At 34.4% G+C, this 20,441-nt stretch overlaps 1 protein-coding gene across 1 annotated transcript; it reads right to left on the bottom strand.

Annotated features, from left to right (window-relative positions):
- Positions 1–10,165: 10,165 nt before the first annotated feature.
- On the bottom strand, positions 10,166–20,384 carry LOC125659568 (emopamil-binding protein-like). Its single transcript, XM_048891278.2, has 4 exons — positions 20,164–20,384; positions 15,562–15,631; positions 14,741–14,923; positions 10,166–12,788 (listed from the first exon to the last, which is right to left on the bottom strand). The coding sequence occupies exons 1-4, from the start codon at positions 20,380–20,382 to the stop codon at positions 12,538–12,540; spliced, it is 723 nt and encodes a 240-aa protein (XP_048747235.2). The 5' UTR covers positions 20,383–20,384; the 3' UTR covers positions 10,166–12,537.
- Between the last annotated feature and the right edge of the window lie 57 nt (positions 20,385–20,441).

Below are 20,441 nucleotides of genomic sequence, written 5' to 3'. Positions count from 1 at the left end.
TTTGGTATTTCGGTTGTAACCCCAGACCTTGTACAGATTTGGTGGATAATGCGGCCAATTATCTCCATTGTCCTAAAACTCTTTAGTGATTGTAGTGCTTGCAAGTTGATTGTAATACTTGGTGTAATAGAGTTAAATAAATGTGAAAATGAATTCAGAGTGTTGTTGTTACATTCCTTAAGTAAAAGGAATAGTGGGAAAAGGCAAATTGATGGTGCCTACTGGAATGTTCAATTGTAGTAAAAATGTAGTATGATTACACAGCTCGGATCAGGCGACTCAAATACTAAGAAGGTTACCAATTGCTGAGTCGACTTGGCGACTGTTCAATTAATGGTATGTTTAAACACATTGCCTGCAGTTGTCTCAACTTTTCTTCAAACAGAGAACAATTTTGGGACGATATTACAAACCTTGATCTGTGTATCTGTGCAGAATTATGTGCTCTTGATGAAGAAGATTTAGATACACATATGTTAGGTAAAGCCCCAATTTATCCACTGTCAGAACAGAAGGGAAAAAAGTTACTACTTATATGTGGGAATTATTTGATTAAAGTATTTGCCATATACAAAAGGTGCATATGAATTTAAACTAAAAGTAAGTAATACTCCGGGTTCCTTGTATATCACATTTCCTTTCTTTTTTATTCATGTACATGTAATTATGTGATGTTTTTAGTTTTCTTCTTTGTTCTCACACTTTCATATTTGTACATATTATGTTAATGATTCATACTTAATGTAATATACATATTTCTAATATACTCTCTGCAAACAGGAATAAATTATTGAATGAATGGAGGTATCAATTTTACTCAGGTATTTTTTTTTTTTTTTTTTTTTTTTTTTTACAATGTTTTATTTCTGCGCTACATGAATTAAATATTACATATGTAAACATTGCTTTGTATATGTTTTACAGAAATTTTCTCACATACCAACATGCACACTTGGCTCACGCATATAAATTAAAAAAATTGTGATAATTTTACATGCTATGGAAATTAAGAAGAAGGAAAAAAGCAACAACATAAAATGCAGTCCTACTTTAAACTTATATAATATATCACATACATGTATATAAACAATGTCATTATACTTCCAATATAGCTTTCCATTGTTCCCAGAGAAAATCAAATTTATAAACAGTTAGATTTTTAACCGAAATGAATTTTTCAACGTTATAAATGATTTTTACTTGATCAATCAAAGTAAATTTGGTGGTGTTTTTTTATGCATTTCAAACAGCTAAAAATATATCGTTTGGCAAACAGAATTATGAAGTTTATAACAAAAATTTTATGAACTAAAGGTACCTCTCCAAAAATTACATTTTTGACATTTTTTAACCTTACTCGGATAACTAAGTCGAATACTCGAAGGCTTTAAAATAGTCGAGCGATAGTAGAGTACTACGGTAAAAAACGGACTAGATATGGCAAGAAATTGGTGCAGTTTCCCTGGGTGGCAATTTTGTAACCAGGTTACAATAGGGACAAATTTTTATTCAATGTAGCATATCAAACATATGTCTTATAGTGCTGAAAATCTAGTAAATATCGACCACCTTTATTTTAAGGTTGCGAGAGTTACAGATTTCTCTCAACACCCACTTATCTTTAAATGCAGAGTTACGAGGGTTACAGACCTTTTTCTCAACATCCCCATATCTTTAAATGTAGGGTTACAGACCATTGTTTCAACATGAGAGAAAGGTCTGTAACCCTCGTAACCCCTGTAACCCTGCATTTAACCTTGTAACCCTGTTTTCTAGTGTAACCCTCGTAACCTCTGTAACCCTGCATTTAACCTTATAACACTGTTTTCTAGTGTAACCTGGTTACAAAATTGCTACCCAGGGAAACTGCTCCGATTTCTTGCCATATATGTCGGACCGACAGGGTACAAGTTTGATATCTAGGTCACCAGTCACACTTCAGCGCACACGGATAACCAAGTTCACGGGATTAAAGGCTGCCGATAACGATTGTTTTGAGAAATTTGTACAATTGAATTACAGACATTGCACATAGCTAGAACAATGTGATACAGATTTTTTAGTTCAGTTCAGTTTATTAGCACAAAACCATACGGTTTACAGGTATGTAATAAGTACACCACATACATGTAGAAAAAGTAATAACATTCATCTATTACATACCGGTAAGACGTTCACATCAATATGCACATGATAATACTGGGGGTACAGTGGTGTACACAACACACATTACAGCATAAGTTTACTAACATAAGCATATGTACATATATATTGAACATACATTATATCATGATATGCAATTGATTATATGCGCTATGAGCAAACACTATTTCTATGGGCAGTAGCTTTTTGAAGAAAGGTACAACGATTGTAAAGTTGTTTTCTGCTTCTAAGGCTAAGAAACTGAACAAACTTAAAGGTACATCACCTTGTCCAATAATATTTTTTTCTGTATATACTACTATACTGTGGACATTCCAAAAATAAAGTGATATTCATCTTCGATTTTGTTTAGATCACATAATTTGCTCTATAGCCAATATACATATATGTGAAGATAGCCAACAATAACCGGGGTTCAAGGACTTAACTTACTCTGAAAGACTACAAAGACTGAAACTTCCAACTCTTAGCTTCAGAGACTATAAAAACTGAAAGTTCCAACACTTAGCTTCATAGACTACAAAAACGGAAACTTCCAACACTTAGCTTCAGAGACTACAAAAACGGAAAGTTCCAACACTTAGCTTCAGAGACTACAAAAACGGAAAGTTCCAACACTTAGCTTCAGAGACTACTAAAACGGAAAGTTCCAACACTTAGCTTCAGAGACTACAAAAACGGAAAGTTCCAACACTTAGCTTCAGAGACTACTAAAACGGAAAGTTCCAACACTTAGCTTCAGAGACTACAAAGACGGAAAGTTCCAACACTTAGCTTCAGAGACTACAAAGACGGAAAGTTCCAACACTTAGCTTCAGAGACTACAAAGACGGAAAGTTCCAACACTTAGCTTCAAAGACTACAAAAACTGAAACTTCCAACACTTAGCTTCAGAAGAGCACGTGGAGACATGATCGAACTTTATAAAATTTTCAATGGGAAGTATGATCGAAAGACTACATCGTTCGTGAAACTATGGAAAGATGTGCCAACTAGAACAGGGGTACGGGGAAACAGAACTGAACTGTGGAAAAACCCGTTCGCCATAAGAGTGACCAAAATATGGAACAACTTACCTGAATCAATAGTTAATGCACCAACTGTCAACACCTTCAACACTAGACTAGACAAACATTGGAAGAACCAAGAACTACTGTACGACGACCAGAAATCAAACATCACCGGAAGTGAAATCGACCATGAGATAGAGTCTGATGAAGAGGAAAAAGACTTTTCCTGAATCAGAAATGGAACCTTAAATAACCTAAGTAAGTAATAACAATATTACAAGGGCCTATGCTCGGCACTTACGGCTTTGAGCCACAGGCAATCGTATCGCTTGGGTTCAAAAACCGAGGACCCATGTCACAGCAGGTGTGGTACGATAAAGATCCCTCCTTGCTCAAAGCATAGGCAATGGTATCGCTTGCATTGGGTTCGAATTTACCTTAAAGAGTAAAGGTATAGAACTCTAATTATTGGGTACCCAAGTTAGTCTATGTATTATGTATTACATAGAATCTGCAGCATTAGATATCATTTGTAAATTGAATATCTTACCCCAATTCATGAACTGAAGTCCGTAATCGCTCCAAGTGACTGAAAATTCTAAAACCATCTGTACTTTCACTTACCACAGCCATTTTGACCGGTGCCACTAACTACCCAAATTAACATCATTATCATAAATCGCCAAACACCGGTGTTAATATGGTTTGGATTAATGTGGTTTGGATAGATAGACATAATAAGACATTTGTATATTTACATGTATATAGACTTGTTATTAGCAAAATTTATGTACTATAATGAATTAATATTGATAAAAAATATTGTATTTGAGTCTCTAAATCATTATGGGTCTTTTCATCCTTTTGGGGGGTTATTAGTTGTACCGGTCAAAATCGCTGTGATAAGTGAATTGGGGTAAGAAATTCAATTTAAAAATTATATCTAATGCTGTAGATTCTATGTAATAGCGTGTTGCAATGCCCAAACATTCTGTTTAGTCGTATAGTGGCAGGGCACAGCTAAAAGTCGACCAAAAAATAAAAGGCATTTTTCCGATTTAATTTTTTTTTTTTTTTTTTTTTTTTTTTTTTTGCATATCTTGGGAAGTGTATGGAATTTCGGACTGAAGTTTGGTAGTGATTTAGATTGATTATACGTGAATATATTAGAATACAGAGTAGAATTTTGTGCAATTTTGTTTATTGTTTTTACATCGACTAACTTGGGTACCCTTTATCTAGAGTTATCTACCTTTAAGTTTACTCTTTAATAGTAAATTCGAACCCAATACAATTGTCTGTGCTTTAAGCAAGGAGGGATCTTTATCGTGCCACACCTGCTTTGACATGGAGCTTCGGTTGTTGCGGTCTGATCCGTAGAACCGCCCCATTTAGTCGCCTCTTACGACAAGCAAGGGGTACTGAGGACCTCTCCACAGGACGATTCTGACTGATGTCGGCCTTTGATATGTTGTCCCTCCACAGAATGCAAGTTCAGTTTCATATAATGTACAATTCACAGCTTTTCCATCATGAGATCTTTTAAAGTACTTAGTATGTCCAAACAGCGGATTTATTCAATCATGAACGAATTAAAACAGGTTTGACATTTCCCTTACATTATTTTTACTCACAAAACACTGAAGCGTTTAGAAACATTACTAGAAAAAAGCCGTTTGAACGAGTTCTTCACTATGAAAAATTTAGTCGATGATCGGTGTGACCGAGCGATAGTCGAGTCCTGGAGTACTATCCTTATTAATAGTGCAAAACAAAGGTGTAATAATGCAAAAGAAAGGCGTGGTTACGTGAAAGAAAGAGGCGTAACTCGGATTCCAAAGGCGTAAAAACACAATATATAGAGAGGCATGATAATGCGTAGTTAAAAGGCATATATATAGAATGGAGTCCTAACGCAGAATACAGAGATATAGACCTCAACCGCGCGGTTTTTTTCTGCGCTGTAAATCGAACGTAGATATAGTAGCTCTCTGGTCTGTCCCGATATAGTCCCAGAACTATAATCGAAAGATCCGTTATTCTCACTTCTAAAGGCCGAGCGGTTTTTGGCGAAGGAGCTTTCACTGCCTATGTTTACGTCTTAGGTTGGACCGGGCGGGGCTCGAACTCACGACACCCTGGTTATGAAACGAACGCTATATCAATGATCCGCGACTTGTATCTGGGGTAATATTTTTTCTATCGGGATATAACCTGAACTCAACTTTCCATGGCGAAAAAGTAAAGGAAGGGGGGGGGGTAAAAAAAGAAGAGAGAAAGACCAACAACCATTATGTCAGGAGAAGTTATTTTTCTCTCATTTTATAGTATCTATTTGTCTGTAAGTAACAAGTTGACTGAAAACGGTTAATGAATGCGATATGTGTATATGCATGTAATGAACAGGGTTCGAAATTGACCGCCAATGTAAACATTATCTTCGCTTGCCAAGGGTGATGCTCCACGGTGTTTCTACAGAGAAAATCCGTGCATCATCACACTTGGCTAGTGAAAATGTGTAAATACCTGATTCTAGATCGTATTGACAACCATCCATACGTGAAAACTCAAAGAAAGTTGCTTATTCGACACCCCTCCCCCCTTCAAAGTCCTGTCGGTCGGCTCATTATCTTGAAAACCATTCACTTGATCGTAAGTTTTTTAACAACTCTGACCCCCAAGTAGCTATGTGCTAGATTACAGGAGCACGCAACCACTCCCAGCCAATATTTCATATGTAGGTTGGTTATGAGTACAAGAGGACTCCTAATGATTTTCAGGTCAACAGGTCAAGGGTCAATCCACTCTGGACAATGGAAGGTACTGTCTGCTCAATATATTGAGAACCCTTTCTTTATGGTACGTTATCAGGAGTAGATGATCCCTATTGATTTTGAGGTCACATGGTCAAAGGTCAAACTGGACATAGGAATATGCTGTCCGCTCAATATCGTGAGAACCCTTTGTTTGACGACATCAGACTTGGTACACTGGTACATCATAAGAAGTATATGACTCCTATCAATTTTGGGTTCACAAAGTCAAGGGTCAAACTGGATATAGTAATATATTGTCTCCTATATTTTACGAATCATTTGCTTGATTGACACCAAACTTGGTACATCCTAAGATGTAAATGGCCTCCATATGCTTTAGGTCACATGGTCAAAAGTCAATACACTCTGGACATGCAAATGTAGGAAGACATTGTCCGCTCAATGTCTTGCATTGCTTTGGCACTACCATCAATTTTTGTGTGTGCATGTGTATAACCTTTTTTTCAATATTGTACACGGAAGGGGGGGGGGATATAGTATATATGTGGTGTTTTTTGTTTTGTTTTTGGCATTATTTTTTTATATATACCCTTTTCTCTATTTTTTTATTTGCAGAAAAGTCTAGTTTTTTTTATGTGGCTAGTCGACGAGTTAGACCACTAAGCTATCTGTAAGTCGATGAGTTAGCCCACTAAGCTATCTGTAAGTCGATGAGTTAGCCCACTAAGCTATCTGTAAGTCGATGAGTTAGTCCACTAAGCTATCTGTAAGTCGATGAGTTAGCCCACTAAGCTATCTGTAAGGCAACGAGTTAACCCACTAAGCTATCTGTAAGGCAATGAAATTTAAAAGGACAAGAAATATGGAATGTGTTGCTGATGATAATTTTTTCCATTTGTAAGAAAGTCAGCTTTGATCAAGGTGTGCTGTTTCTCTTTAATCTACATTGTGTGTTTTATTATCTACTCTTATTTTTCTAATAATGATACCGATTGTGAGAGATTGGCCACTTTACCGTGTATCTGTCGTCGCAATTATTCATAATTATTGGAAAAAGTACTGAATATTTACAATATTAAAAGTATAAGTTTAATATATTCTAGACCTTCCACATCTATCACCACAAGGAATATCTTAACCACATTAAGTAAAAAATCAACATTATGTCTTGGTTCCGCGTAGTCCTGAATTCATTATTTCTTTTCACCGGTAATCTATCAAAAGTAACAAATTAATCTTCTTCTTTAAAGAAATGAATATACAGGTTCAATCTCTTGCATAGCTGCAGAACTGTAGCTCTCTGAAAAAATATTTTGACAGAACAGAGACTTCGATTTACCGCGCACAAAAAGCTGCGCACGGTTGAGGCCTGATATCGTTGTATTCTTGTGTTGCTGTCTCATAAATTTAATATAAAAAAATTCTTAACATATTTTCTTACTATAGTTGTGTCCAAACATACCTTCAAATATTCATTAAAGCCCCATACGACCCGAAAACTCCCAGCTTCAAATAATTTCGTGTGTTGACGTAGCCATGTTAGGTAACCGGATCAATTCGAACCCCGGTTCATTTCCATACGTGCACAATAACGTCTAGATCATAAGATGTGAACTAATATCCCCACAAATATTTTAGCTAAATATTTTAAATAATATATCATTCCAGAATCTTTAAATAATAATCATTCAAATAGCTAAACTCACGGCAATGCGGCTTTCATTAGTCTGGTCCGGTCTTCATCCTTTCCACACGAGTGTTAAGGACTTTTGTAGCATTATCATGAATCAAGAGCTTATTTTACCTTTAGAAAAACTTTATTTCTTAATTTCTATAAATTATTCGTATTGATAATAAATGAAGAGCGAATATATAACTTATAACGAATTTTATGAATATATACCAACAACAACAGGGTTCGAATTGACCCGGTTACCTAACATGGCTACGTCAACAAACGAAATTATTTGAAGCTGGGAGTTTTCGGGTCGTATGGGGCGTTAATGAATATTTGAAGGTATGTTTGGGCACAACTATAGTAGGAAAATATGTTAAGAATTTTTTTATATTAAATTTATGAGACAGCAACACAGGAATACAACGACATAAGGCCTCAACCGTGCGCAGCATTTTGTGCGCCGTAAATCGAAGGTTTTTATTAGGGGTGGAACTGTAGCTCTCTGTTCAGTCAAAATATTTTTTCAGAGAGCTACAGTTCTGCAGCTATCTCTTGCACTGCTTTGTAGCAACGCAAAATATAATAACGACACCAACTGTAATAATGTTAATTATTACATTCTACGTTGTTAATTATTACAATCTGCGTTGTTAATTATTACATTCTACGTTGTTAATTATTACATTCTGCGTTGTTAATTATTACATTCTACGTTGTTAATTATTACATTCTTACGTTGTTAATTATTACATTCTGTGTTGTTAATTATTACATTCTGCGTTGTTAATTATTACATTCTGCGTTGTTAATTATTACATTCTGCGTTGTTAATTATTACATTCTACGTTGTTAATTATTACATTCTGTGTTGTTAATTATTACATTTTACGTTGTTAATCATTACATTCTACGTTGTTAATTTTTACATTCTGCGTTGTTAATTATTACATTCTGCGTCGTTAATTATTAATTATTACAATCTGCATTGTTAATCATTACATTCTGCATTGTTAATTAATACATTTTGCGTTGTTATATTTTGCGTCGAGTTCAACGTAGAATGTAGTAACACAAAATGTACTTATTTCATTTTCTTTAATTGAATAAATTATGTATCATTATCTTAGTATATGAGCGCAATTATCATGTTTAATTCTAGTTGCATTGATACATGAAATTTCTGTATTGCACCTCATGTACCATTTCCATTGTGGTTTGAGTGAATAAAATGAATGAATGAATGAGTTCAACGCACAATGAAATGTTTTAAAGTGCACATAGTAATCACCCAAATTCACAGCAACCACCAACAAAATAAGGTTACACAAATCTTTTAACTACCAACAAAATAAGGTTACGTAAATATTTTAACTACCAACAAAATAGGGTTACACAAATCTTTTAACGGCAAAATATCATCCTTTTAATATGATTATTCAAGCAAGACTTTTTAAGTCCTATCAACCTCACTCATTTCATTTGTAAATATTTTGTTTTCTCAAATCTCTATAACATGTTCATGTTGACTTCTTGATTGAAAATAAATCATCAACTTAAAGTTCAAAGTTTTTAATCCGTTTGACTTGTTTAAATCAGTGGTAATTATTCTACCAGTTTTCGTAAAAACAGATTTTTCACTGACAAGATATCATCAATGAACAGTGTGCTGAATGGAAGGTGAAGATAACGTACAGTGATCAATCTCATAACTCCTATAAACAATACAAAGTAGACAGTTGGGCAAACATGGACACACTTGAGGTGGGATCAGGTGCCTAGGAGTAGTAAGCATCCCCTGTCGACCGGTCACACCCGCCGTGAGCCCTATCTTGATTAGGTAAACGGAATGGAATCCCTCCCTGTATGTAAGCTTCGTAGACTACGAGAAAGCTCTTGACAGGAGACAATATGGAAGCTACTGCGGCATTATGGAGTACCTGGTAAATATTATCCGCAGTTCCTATGAACACTTGTCATGCAGGGTCATACACGGAGAGCACGTACTAACGAAGGCATTTAAAGGTAATACTGGAGTTCGTCAAGGATGTCTATTCAGTCACCCTTCATGTTCCTGCTCGCATTGGATAATGAAATCATCCACAATCAATAGGAGGAACCGAATACAATGGACACCATGGGCACAGTTGGATGACCTAGATTTTGCAGACGATCTGGTACTCTTTTCACATACTCGGATCCAAATGCAGGAAAAATATTGTGGGCGGCCTATGCCTAGAAAGGGGTAGTAGGCATAAGTAATTATTCTAGATGGCCCGTAAGCCATTAAAACACCACGAAGTTGTCCGTGAAATAAAAGACCCCATCTCTAACGGTAATAAGCACTCTGAACTGTCGACAGGGAACAACTGATAAATGTCTTGGATTGGTAAATAATCCACAACATATACGAAGATGATATTACAGAGTTGAACTTCATACGAAATGCTACGAATTGTAGTTTATACCATTCGTTTCTATGGAACAACCGTACTAAAGTTAGAAAAGTGGTTTCAAGTTTAAAACACAAATCAAAACTATTTTCGTTGTTATGGTATTTATTAGGAAGAAAATATAAGAAATGTTAAGCGTACAATAAACATGATAAAAATTGTAGAAATAATACATGTCATGTCATTACCGTAACAAAAAGTCAAAACTACGCCATGTGCTGAGACACAAACCTCAAACTGGACTCGTTAACGTTCAGTTTATCTCGCCCCAGGGACTAGCTAATGTATATGCAATCTTAAAAAATAGGGGAATGAAATATAAAACTTGTAGATGACCATATATATCCTCTTCAAATATCGATTGTGGCAGACCTCCCCAACTTGACTCCCCCTCCCCTGCCCCAGGGGAACTGGGATCTATCATTTTTGCTGACAGCTGATAAAGCTCTTGTCTAACTGAATTCAGATAAAAGATTTTATAACATTAACATTTGACCGCACCCTAGAGACAGAATCCCTGCCCAAAGATCATGAAATTCACAGCTTCCGGCTCTGCATTACTTTGCATTCAGTTTTCCTTTCAGATGTACAGAACTAAAGAATTTTGAACATCAGACATTAACATTATACATCCATTGTGGTTCTGTCCCGGGTATAAAACGTTTTTTGAGAGGACTTTCTGTTCTGCAAAACTACGTATTTACTTTTCTTTTCAGATGCGAAAACTAAAGAAAATATTTAAAATTGAGTCCATGTTTTGGAATTCCTGTCTTTCTACTTAGTACATGTACTATAGCCCCTGAAGTGTAAAAGTCATGGAATTTACAATCTAAGTTCCTCTTACCCTACAGAGGCTTTATTGATGGTGATGTAGTTACATGTATCAAAAAGTTTAAAATATGCAATCGTCAATGCACGAAGATGGACGGAGCGGATTGCAATTAAAAATAAATGACCTGCGTTACCACACACTATTGCGTATTATCCACACACAGACATATACAAATAAACATTCAATGCTTAGATACACAGACATATACAAATAAACATTCAATGCTTAGATACACAGACATATACAAATAAACATTCAATGCTTAGATACACAGACATATACAAATAAACATTCAATGCTTAGATACATAGACATATACAAATAAACATTCAATGCTTAGATACACAGACATATACAAATAAACATTCAATGCTTAGATACACAGACATATACAAATAAACATTCAATGCTTAGATACACAGACATATACAAATAAACATTCAATGCTTAGATACACAGACATATACAAATAAACATTCAATGCTTAGATACACAGACATATACAAATAAACATTCAATGCTTAGATACACAGACATATACAAATAAACATTCAATGCTTAGATACACAGACATATACAAATAAACATTCAATGCTTAGATACACAGACATATACAAATAAACATTCAATGCTTAGATACACAGACATATACAAATAAACATTCAATGCTTAGATACACAGACATATACAAATAAACATTCAATGCTTAGATACACAGACATATACAAATAAACATTCAATGCTTAGATACACAGACATATACAAATAAACATTCAATGCTTAGATACACAGACATATACAAATAAACATTCAATGCTTAGATACAGTCTTGCACATTTTAAGTGATTATATAGTAAACAACACAGCAAATACAAGGTGCATTCAGTTTGACATATTCACAATGTCACTTCTGTGTGACCTCTTATCTTCCCTGGTGCATAAAAATGTAAACCAGTCATGTAAATTCATACTAACAAAACAGTTTATAAAGAGATTAATCAAAGACACAAAAAGAATTCATGTCCAATAAAAAAAACCAACACAACCGTTGCCCTCCTCTCTCTTGTTAACATTAAAGATGATGTCATCCGTGCACCCTTGACTGAATGTCATGATACACCATTGAGTTAGTTGTGAACTTCTACTATCCTATGAAAATGACATCCAATTCAGCTATCTTTACAAAAATCTATTTGTGTCAAAATAGTGACAAACTTCTGTCATTAGCAGCATTTTTCTACGAAAGTTTTCAGTACAAAGATATGATACTCATTCAAGTTGCACTCATTCAAATGGGACCTGCAGACAAACATGGTGATTGTCAAATACTTTTTTGTTTGCATGGGGTACTATTACCATTATTGAAAAAATATTCTTGAATAATTCCCAGTAAAGTAAAACACAGTTATAGCGAACCTCCGGGGCCAGCTTGTTGTAACCAAACTATTTTATATCCAATAAAATTTTGGCTATTTTCCTCTCATAGGAGAATAAATATCAGTTCACAATAATCATGAATTCATTATCAGCAAGTTCATTATAAGCGTGTTTTATAGTACATGTATTGAATTTTATGAATTTTTAAAAATCTGAAAACAAAATTCATTAATTCCAAATGCAGTCTGTCTCATTCCATTTTCTTTCGAGACCGGGTGTTATAATTATGGGTGACAGATGTGGTGGTCACACTTTCTATGACCTTGGTTTGTTTGACCTCCCCTGTCACTGTCATTTCAAGCCACGACTGACAGAGAAGCAGAACTGGAATCACAACCCAGATTCCATTGAAGAAAACCAGATAGATCCACATGTACAAAAAGTTGTCCGTTTTAAGATTCTTACTACCAGTCAACCATTCTGGACAAAATGTCATCCATCCTTAAAAAAAGAAATAAAAAGATTATGAAAACATGATTAACGATTTATGATTCACAGCTTTATATCCAAAACATGATGTACGTACATACACATGCGCACTTACAGTCACACCGGAAATATTGAAGAATTTTAGGGAGTCTGAGTGATCTGCCCTGTTACATGTTCAATCGTGTTTAATAATCCAATAGAGCATTGCTTACATGATTCAAACCAAGATAGGCTGAGCAAACCTATAGACAGGAAGGACCGAGATATCTGACCAACAAAAGGTGACCAGGTCAATGTAAACTGTCAATTTCCTATAAAATTCTTATCTTAGCTGTGCAAGTGAAATATCAGCCATTTTTCAAAGAATGAAAATGGTACTTGTTTATGCAACTGAATCATAATCAAGTATAAATGAATATTTGTTCATCAGAATCTATAAATATCAATGAATATTTTTCCATCAATCTATATATGTGGCAGAGTCATTTATGCAATATTATCATTTCATATTTTTGATTTAATATCAATAGGTAAATCTGTGTATTGAATTATATAATCCTTCAATGGATCTGTACTTCAATATCCGGTCAAGCATAACGCTTGGTGAGTTCTTTGGTATAGAGTGCCTGAGGTCCCTAATTATGTATTGGCCAAGTTGTCCATAAGTCTTTTAATTTCATTGGTGTTTTAGTCTAAGGCTTTTATTGGTTTTGGGTTTTCCACTCCAAGAGTTCTTTGTGTTTGTTAGTCTTTGTTTGAGTTTTGAAGTGACCAATCCCTATAAGATTACAAGTTTGACATTATACATTATACAGACCTTTGTGACAGTCCTACCCGAGACTGACTTTTCTTCTTGATTGGTAAGTTACTAACTTTGTTACTAATGATAATATATTTCTAAAATATGTATCCTATAATTTTGCATTAAGATTAATAACCTGTGCACTTCATCCTGAGTAAAAGTATAGCAAGAGAGAATTACTTATTTTCACTATAAAGTGTAAATAGATCAAGTCTCATGAAGTAACATTCAGAAAGATGATTTTAAGAAAGAAAGGCATTAATGTAGAGAATAAAAATGAATTTCAATTAAAAAAAAAAAGAAATTTTTAGGCAGCATGACAATCCTGATTTACAGGTTTAACTGATACTGACAGCTGTATGGTCTGTACCTTGTGTCGGGAATTCAGCGCTATATCGCCATTACGTTGTATTTTCTTACCCGTAATACAATTTACAGAATTGATAGCACTGATCGATGCACATTATTATCGAGCTTATTTATTACACTTCTGAAATGTTTCATTTTCTAATTTCAATCATATGATATATATATATCAACACATCACCGCAAGTGTATGTCCCTTTTCCGTTTATTGTGGTGAAAAGATTTATTTCCCCACTTTGGCCTTCTTAATTTTCTTATCTAGAAATAAATTGACACTTGTTTTTTGTTGGTTTTTGGTTGTTGTTTTTTTGGCCATCAATTGCTCTCAACTACAATAAAGCTCCAGGGTTAGGCAACCCATGAATTCGTATGAAATCATTAATAAACACAGATATACCTGCAATCATGTAGGGTAGAGTCAGTTGTCAAAATGTCATTTTGGTTTATTTTAGAATTTTACCCAATATTGAACACTTGATGCTACATGTCAGTACTCACAAATGTATGTATCGTGTAAAAGTCTCTTCCCCAGGGATACAAGGTAAATATTTACTGAATAAAAAAAAACAAGAAACAAAAAATTTGCCTACTCCCGACCCTATTTTTTTCCAGGATGTAATCAGAAACACACCTATTTTAAGTATCCCAATTGAAGTTTGGGGACTTATTGTTTTTTGGGTTTTTTTTTATTGCCTTATATCAAATGTTAGGTGGTTCTTACAAGGGCTTGAGATTGTTTCCTTATTGACAATTACAGAGTTGTCAGGGCTTTCCACATGTTCGCCTGGGTTCTTACCTCCATAGAGTTCACATACACAGAGCACAATCTGAATGAAGTGCCTGTATGGTTTCTTCTTCAATACAATGTAGATTAACCAAACAGCCAGAGGTCCAGTGATGAAAACGGTCAGAATTTCTAATGATACAATGGTTGGATCTGACATGCCCCATCTTTTGTCAGCAAGGGCATATTCTTTCCCTATAAAACAATATATGAATATATTACTGCTGCAACAGAATATGAACAGATTTTCTTCTTAAGTTTAATTAAATTAGCATTTTAATGTTATAATAGCTCTCAATCTGAAAATTTTATTTTGTTACAAAAATGTGCTATTTCGATAGTTTTGTAAGTTTTTATCAAAATATAGATTTCAGTTCTATTGAATATATAGCATTATATAGAAATGTAGAAATAAAGTTTTGTAAAGGAAGACAATATTAATAATTTTTACTTCATTGAAAACCTCTGGATAGGTTTTGTAACACAAATATCAATAACATAACTATAAGTTTACCTTTAAAATTTTTTTTCTGTCATTGAAATAGTAAATCACAATTTTGCAACAAAAATTTTGACACCAAAAATGAGATCTAGTATTATTAAAATTTAAAACAGGTTAAAAGTCCTTCCATTTCAATAAGTTTTTTTTTTTTTTTTTTTTTTTTTTTAGAAAGAGCCATTTCTGCTGTTGTTACATACATGAAATAATTCAGTACCATTTTGTGATCATTTGACTTCTATAAATAATCATGACTCTTTTTATACTACATGCACTAACAGGTATTAAATTGAACAGCGCTATAACTACAGGAAATTTAACTACATGTACTTACAAACTTGGGCTGTGAAATGTTTTGATTTCTCTACTGTTGAAACCAATGACCAGTACACAAATGGTCCCTCCTGGAAGAAATACGAGTTATATTTAGGCAAAGATAAACCAAAACATTGTATGCATGTACTTTTAGTTAACACTATCTGGATTCCTGAAATGCCTGCGATTCAACACTTGTATGTCCACTCCCAAATTTAAATTTGAAATGGATTGAATTTAACAGAATCAGAAATATTTGATTAAAGTGTCACATACCAATACAATACCAACATACAATTCATGTATATATAAAACAATGTTCCAATATTAAAAGCATTGGTATCCAGCCATATTGACTTCTGAGACACTATCATTGAAGTACACATTATAATACAACTGTCATCGAAAAGATTAACAGGTTGGGCACATTTCTCTTGAAAGCAAGAACATCTCAATATGAGCTACAATGTAGAATATAATCCCTTTGTAGTGGTGGTACTCATGAGCTACAATGTAGAATATAATCCCTTTGTAGTGGTGGTACTCCCACTTATACCTGTGTAGCCATTTTCATGTAATTTCAGATAATGCTCACTCTTGATATTCAATAGCTGTTAATATATACAGTGCATGTTAAGATTCAGTATTTTCCATGAGGCCCATGAGATGCATGCATCACTCACCTGAGCACAAAGAAAATGTCGGTCTAGACTTGCTTGAATATTAATTTCACAATTAATACCATAAACTCACAGAAATTGAAAAGATTTTAATTCAAAATATATAACTCAATTGAAAATCAGAACCCATTATGGCTATCCTTGCCCGAAGAATCATGACATGAGCAAATCTGAGACTACATTGCATGAAGATGCTTGCATATTCATTGGACAATCTGCACCTTGGTATTTTTTAAAAGGGGCATGGACACGGTTGAACTGAAAATGTCATTTTTGTGCCCAGCATAAATATATCGCCTGGGCATATAGTGTTTGTCATGTCCATCTTCCGTCCTTCCATCACACTTTGTGTTTAGCTCTGTGTTTAGCTAAGTTTCAAAGAAACTATTCAAGATATTTTCATCAAACCATACACGCTGATACATATTGGTATCATCTATTCAACTGCATCAATATTTTTTTTACCTTGACCTTTCCTGTGATCTTGACCTCACTTTTTCATATTTGGTATTTAGCTCAGTTTCAAAACAACTATTGTCATCACTGAATGCTTGTATGTCCACTCCCAAATTTAAAATTGAAACAAATTTAAACAAAAAATTGTATTCTTTATGAAAACTTTTACATTGATACATATTAGTGGTAGCTATTTAACTGTCAGTGGCATTATCTTATGACCTTCACCTTCCCTGTGAACTTGACCTCACTATTTCCTATTTTGGTGTTTTAGCTCAGTTTCAAAGCAATTAATGAAGAATTTGTCCCTTTCTGAATATGGCCAGGACATACAGTAGACGAGCAGATTTACAAGTCAGATTTCAATCAAATTGGTGTTTGTCATGTCAGTTTACGATAACCATGCATGTAAATGAGAATCAGCATTTCATGTAAGTATAAAAAAAATTTTTTTTTGTTAGAAGTAATTTTGAATAATGATAACCTTTCTATTGATAGCTAGGCAACATCTAACCTGATGCAACATTGCTATATATCTTTATAGCCATTTCATTTTGAAAAAAGGTAACATTTTTTTTATTAGAACACTTCACTTTACCATAGAAATAATGCATTAGATTGATAAGGGATAGTGTTAGAAAGGTTTCCCTTTTTAATGTGTGATAATTGACTTGTAAACAACTGAGATTTAACTGTATTAAAGGTTTTAGAGTTAATAACAATAGTACTTCAAAGGTTCTCTTTATATTGTATACATTTGTGATATGACTTGAACACAACTCAGATGTACCTGTATAAAAGCTAGCACCACACCAGACAAAGTTCAATAAAGGTTTAAACAAAGTGTATTTCCTATTGTGAAAGCACTGCATTTCTCTGCTCATTCATGATAAGGTGAATGGAAAACTGTGCTGCAATTTTCCCTCTCCATTAAAAAGCTATAAAGTTTTTTACTTGATAAAGATATTTCCCCTTCAATCACACTTATGGTCATCCTTAATCTGCATAAATATCCTTTAAGGAAAAAGGGTTCAGTATTTTGATTTTTTTCCACAAAATGGAAAAATGCAACCTATTTTCCATTGTGAATGGGGCAGAATATCAGGCTATGAGAAGGTAGTGATAATCCCTAATGTTTTTTTTTATAGCTCACTTGAGCCATAGGCTCAATGTGAGTGTTTCCGATCAAAACTTTCCGTTGTTGTAAACTTTTCACATTTCCATCATCTTCGGAACCATCTGGCCAATTTCAACCAAATTTGGCACCTCAAATCATCCTTGGGTGAAGGGGATTCAAGTTTGTTCAAATGAGGGGCAATGCCCTTCTCCAGGGGGAAATAATTATAAAGAAATAGTGAAAATACACCGATATATTTTGGAATTTTTCTTCTCCAGAACCAGCAGGCTAATTTCAATCAAACTTGGTACAAATATATGTAGCGGCTAGTCCTAAAATTCAATTATTTGGTTCCTTAAATTCTATAGTTCCACTATAATTTAATACTACTATATAACAAGATTGCTACACGTATATAGCCATGTCCCCCACTGCCGCAAAAAAAGTTGAAGCATGAAAATCCCACAACTCCTGTAAGATTTGTCGAATCAAAATGACGGTGCAATATGATCAACTACATATTATCCCCCCCCCCCCCCCCCCTTTCAATTTAAAAAAAAAAATTTATTCGGCGTTTTGCGCAAGGGGAATTTCATAAACAATTCATCGTACTTAACAGAATTAATTATAGCGGGCGAAGCCCTCTCACGGCCCTTTGGGCCATTAGAGTGGTAGGGCTGAAACGATTCAGGTACCTCATGGTTCAGTTCGATTTTCGATTCTTAGGCCACAATTCAATTATTTTCTATTCAATTCAATAGTTGTCAAAAACTCTAATAAACAATAAAAAAAATACAACTTTCAAGTTTTTATTTCATTTCCCCCCCTAAAAAACCATCGTTTTCAACAATGGAATATGGTCTCATAAAATATCCAAGAGCATTGGTAATTGCTTGTGAACGGGGATTGCTTATTGGGTATACCTTTAAAAGCACCCTGAAGACGTAACTGACCTGTGCAGAGTTTTTCCAGTTTACTTTTCTTTAATGAGGGACCAGGTTGTACTTCTGTAGAATCTGTTGTAGAGATACTAATAGTATTGTGCTTTCGTTTTAAATGATTTGTAATGTTAGTTGTGTTTCCGCACTTATAATTTATTTCTGTGAAACAAATTCTACATACTGCCGCAGTTCCGTTCTCTTAAAACCAAAATGCTTCCATACAGGGGACTTTAGATTTGCCGAGGGTTTTTAATCACGATTCCCTAGTTAGCGTCCGCCATTTTTGTTGTAATAAATTGTAAAGTAAAAAACCAAATCCGCGTTGAATTCTTTATTTCCGGGGAAAAATGTAAACGTGAACCGAATTGAAATTTGAAGATGTTGAACCGAAAATTGAACCAAGTGCCGTGAGTCGCAGTTCGAGTGAACCGCAATTAATTGTTTCAGCCCCAGACAGCGGAGCTCTCCCTATAGGTAACATTTTGTGTACCCAAGTTCATGTTGTTCTGAGATGTTACATAAAATCCGTAAAAGCATGTAAATCTTATTTTCTTAATCATATATAATCACTCCTCGATTAACGCGATTGCACCATGTCTCCTATGATTGTGTATTTGCTGAACACCGATGCTGAATATGACGTCACAATGCACTGTTTACATCAGTTGCATAGAGTTTCCCGCGTTCAATGAATAGGCGGATCAAAAATGTCTAAAGTTAGAATACTTTGATTGAGCTCTGTCTTCGTTACGTGCTAATATTTTTTGTCCTGTTATGGATCTAGATACTAATGCCAATATTTTTTGCTTCACCCTCAAAAACGATCATGCCGTAAGACATATTATTTAAAAGGAAACTATAGAAAACTAATAAAAAATTAAACCATACCTAAGGAACTTAAAAATTTTGGACCAAATGGCACCGATTTGAATACTAGCGCGTGGACATGTATTTCTCCATTTTGAATCTAGCATACCCAAGTTCACTTCATTCTGAGATTTTACATGAAATCCGTAAAAGCATATAAATCTTATTTTGTTAATCATATATAAACACTCCTCTAAAATTAGCCTGTGGTAGAAAAAGTTAATTTCGACCCTTGATTGTGTTGTTTCCTGTATTCAATGAATAGGCGGATCAAATGTCTAAAGTTAGGATGCTTTGATATAGCTGTCCTCACACTATATAGGTGCTAACTTCGGGATATTTTTTTGTCCTGTTATGCATATAGATTCCAATCCCAATACTTTTTGCTTCGCCCTCAAAAACGGTCACGCCGCAAGACATATTAAACAAATGGTGCGTTGCATAGTTACAAATACACAATTACAGGAATAAAATTTTGACCTTGGCACGTGTTATCATATAGTATAGCTTGCCAAGTTTATGAAACACGCGCCTGTGATCACCCTTGTGGTGAAGCTTACCAAGGTAAAGTGAATTAATGCATCAAAAACTAGCCAAGCGATTATCAGCTTATTAATTCTGGATTGGGATTTCCCCACGCTAAAGGCAAAAACAAATGCTCCAGCTGCATAAAGGCCTGTAACAGCCAGAGATATTATGGACACTTGAGTTAATACAGGTTTCTCCATAATCGAATCAATTCCAAGGGACGCTACAGCGTCAATACAGTTTTTGCGCATATCAATATAAATATCGTTTTCAAAATCGTTTTAATAACTATGATTTCTTTTATTCTAAA

The sequence above is a fragment of the Ostrea edulis genome, chromosome 9 (genome assembly GCF_947568905.1).
Source record: "Ostrea edulis chromosome 9, xbOstEdul1.1, whole genome shotgun sequence".
NCBI classification, from domain to species: domain Eukaryota; kingdom Metazoa; phylum Mollusca; class Bivalvia; order Ostreida; family Ostreidae; genus Ostrea; species Ostrea edulis.
The sequence above is the reverse complement of the archived record's forward strand: the minus strand, read 5'-3'. Positions and strand labels throughout refer to the sequence as shown.

Coding starts and splice junctions, on each gene's coding strand:
- LOC125659568 (XM_048891278.2), bottom strand. CDS start 20,382: ATGCGCAAAAACTGTATTGACGCTGTAGCGTCCCTTGGAATTGATTCG. Junction 14,924..15,561: donor ACATTTCACAGCCCAAGTTT/GTAAGTACATGT, acceptor ATTGTTTTATAG/GGAAAGAATATGCCCTTGCT. Junction 12,789..14,740: donor TGTATGTGAACTCTATGGAG/GTAAGAACCCAG, acceptor TCTTTTTTTAAG/GATGGATGACATTTTGTCCA.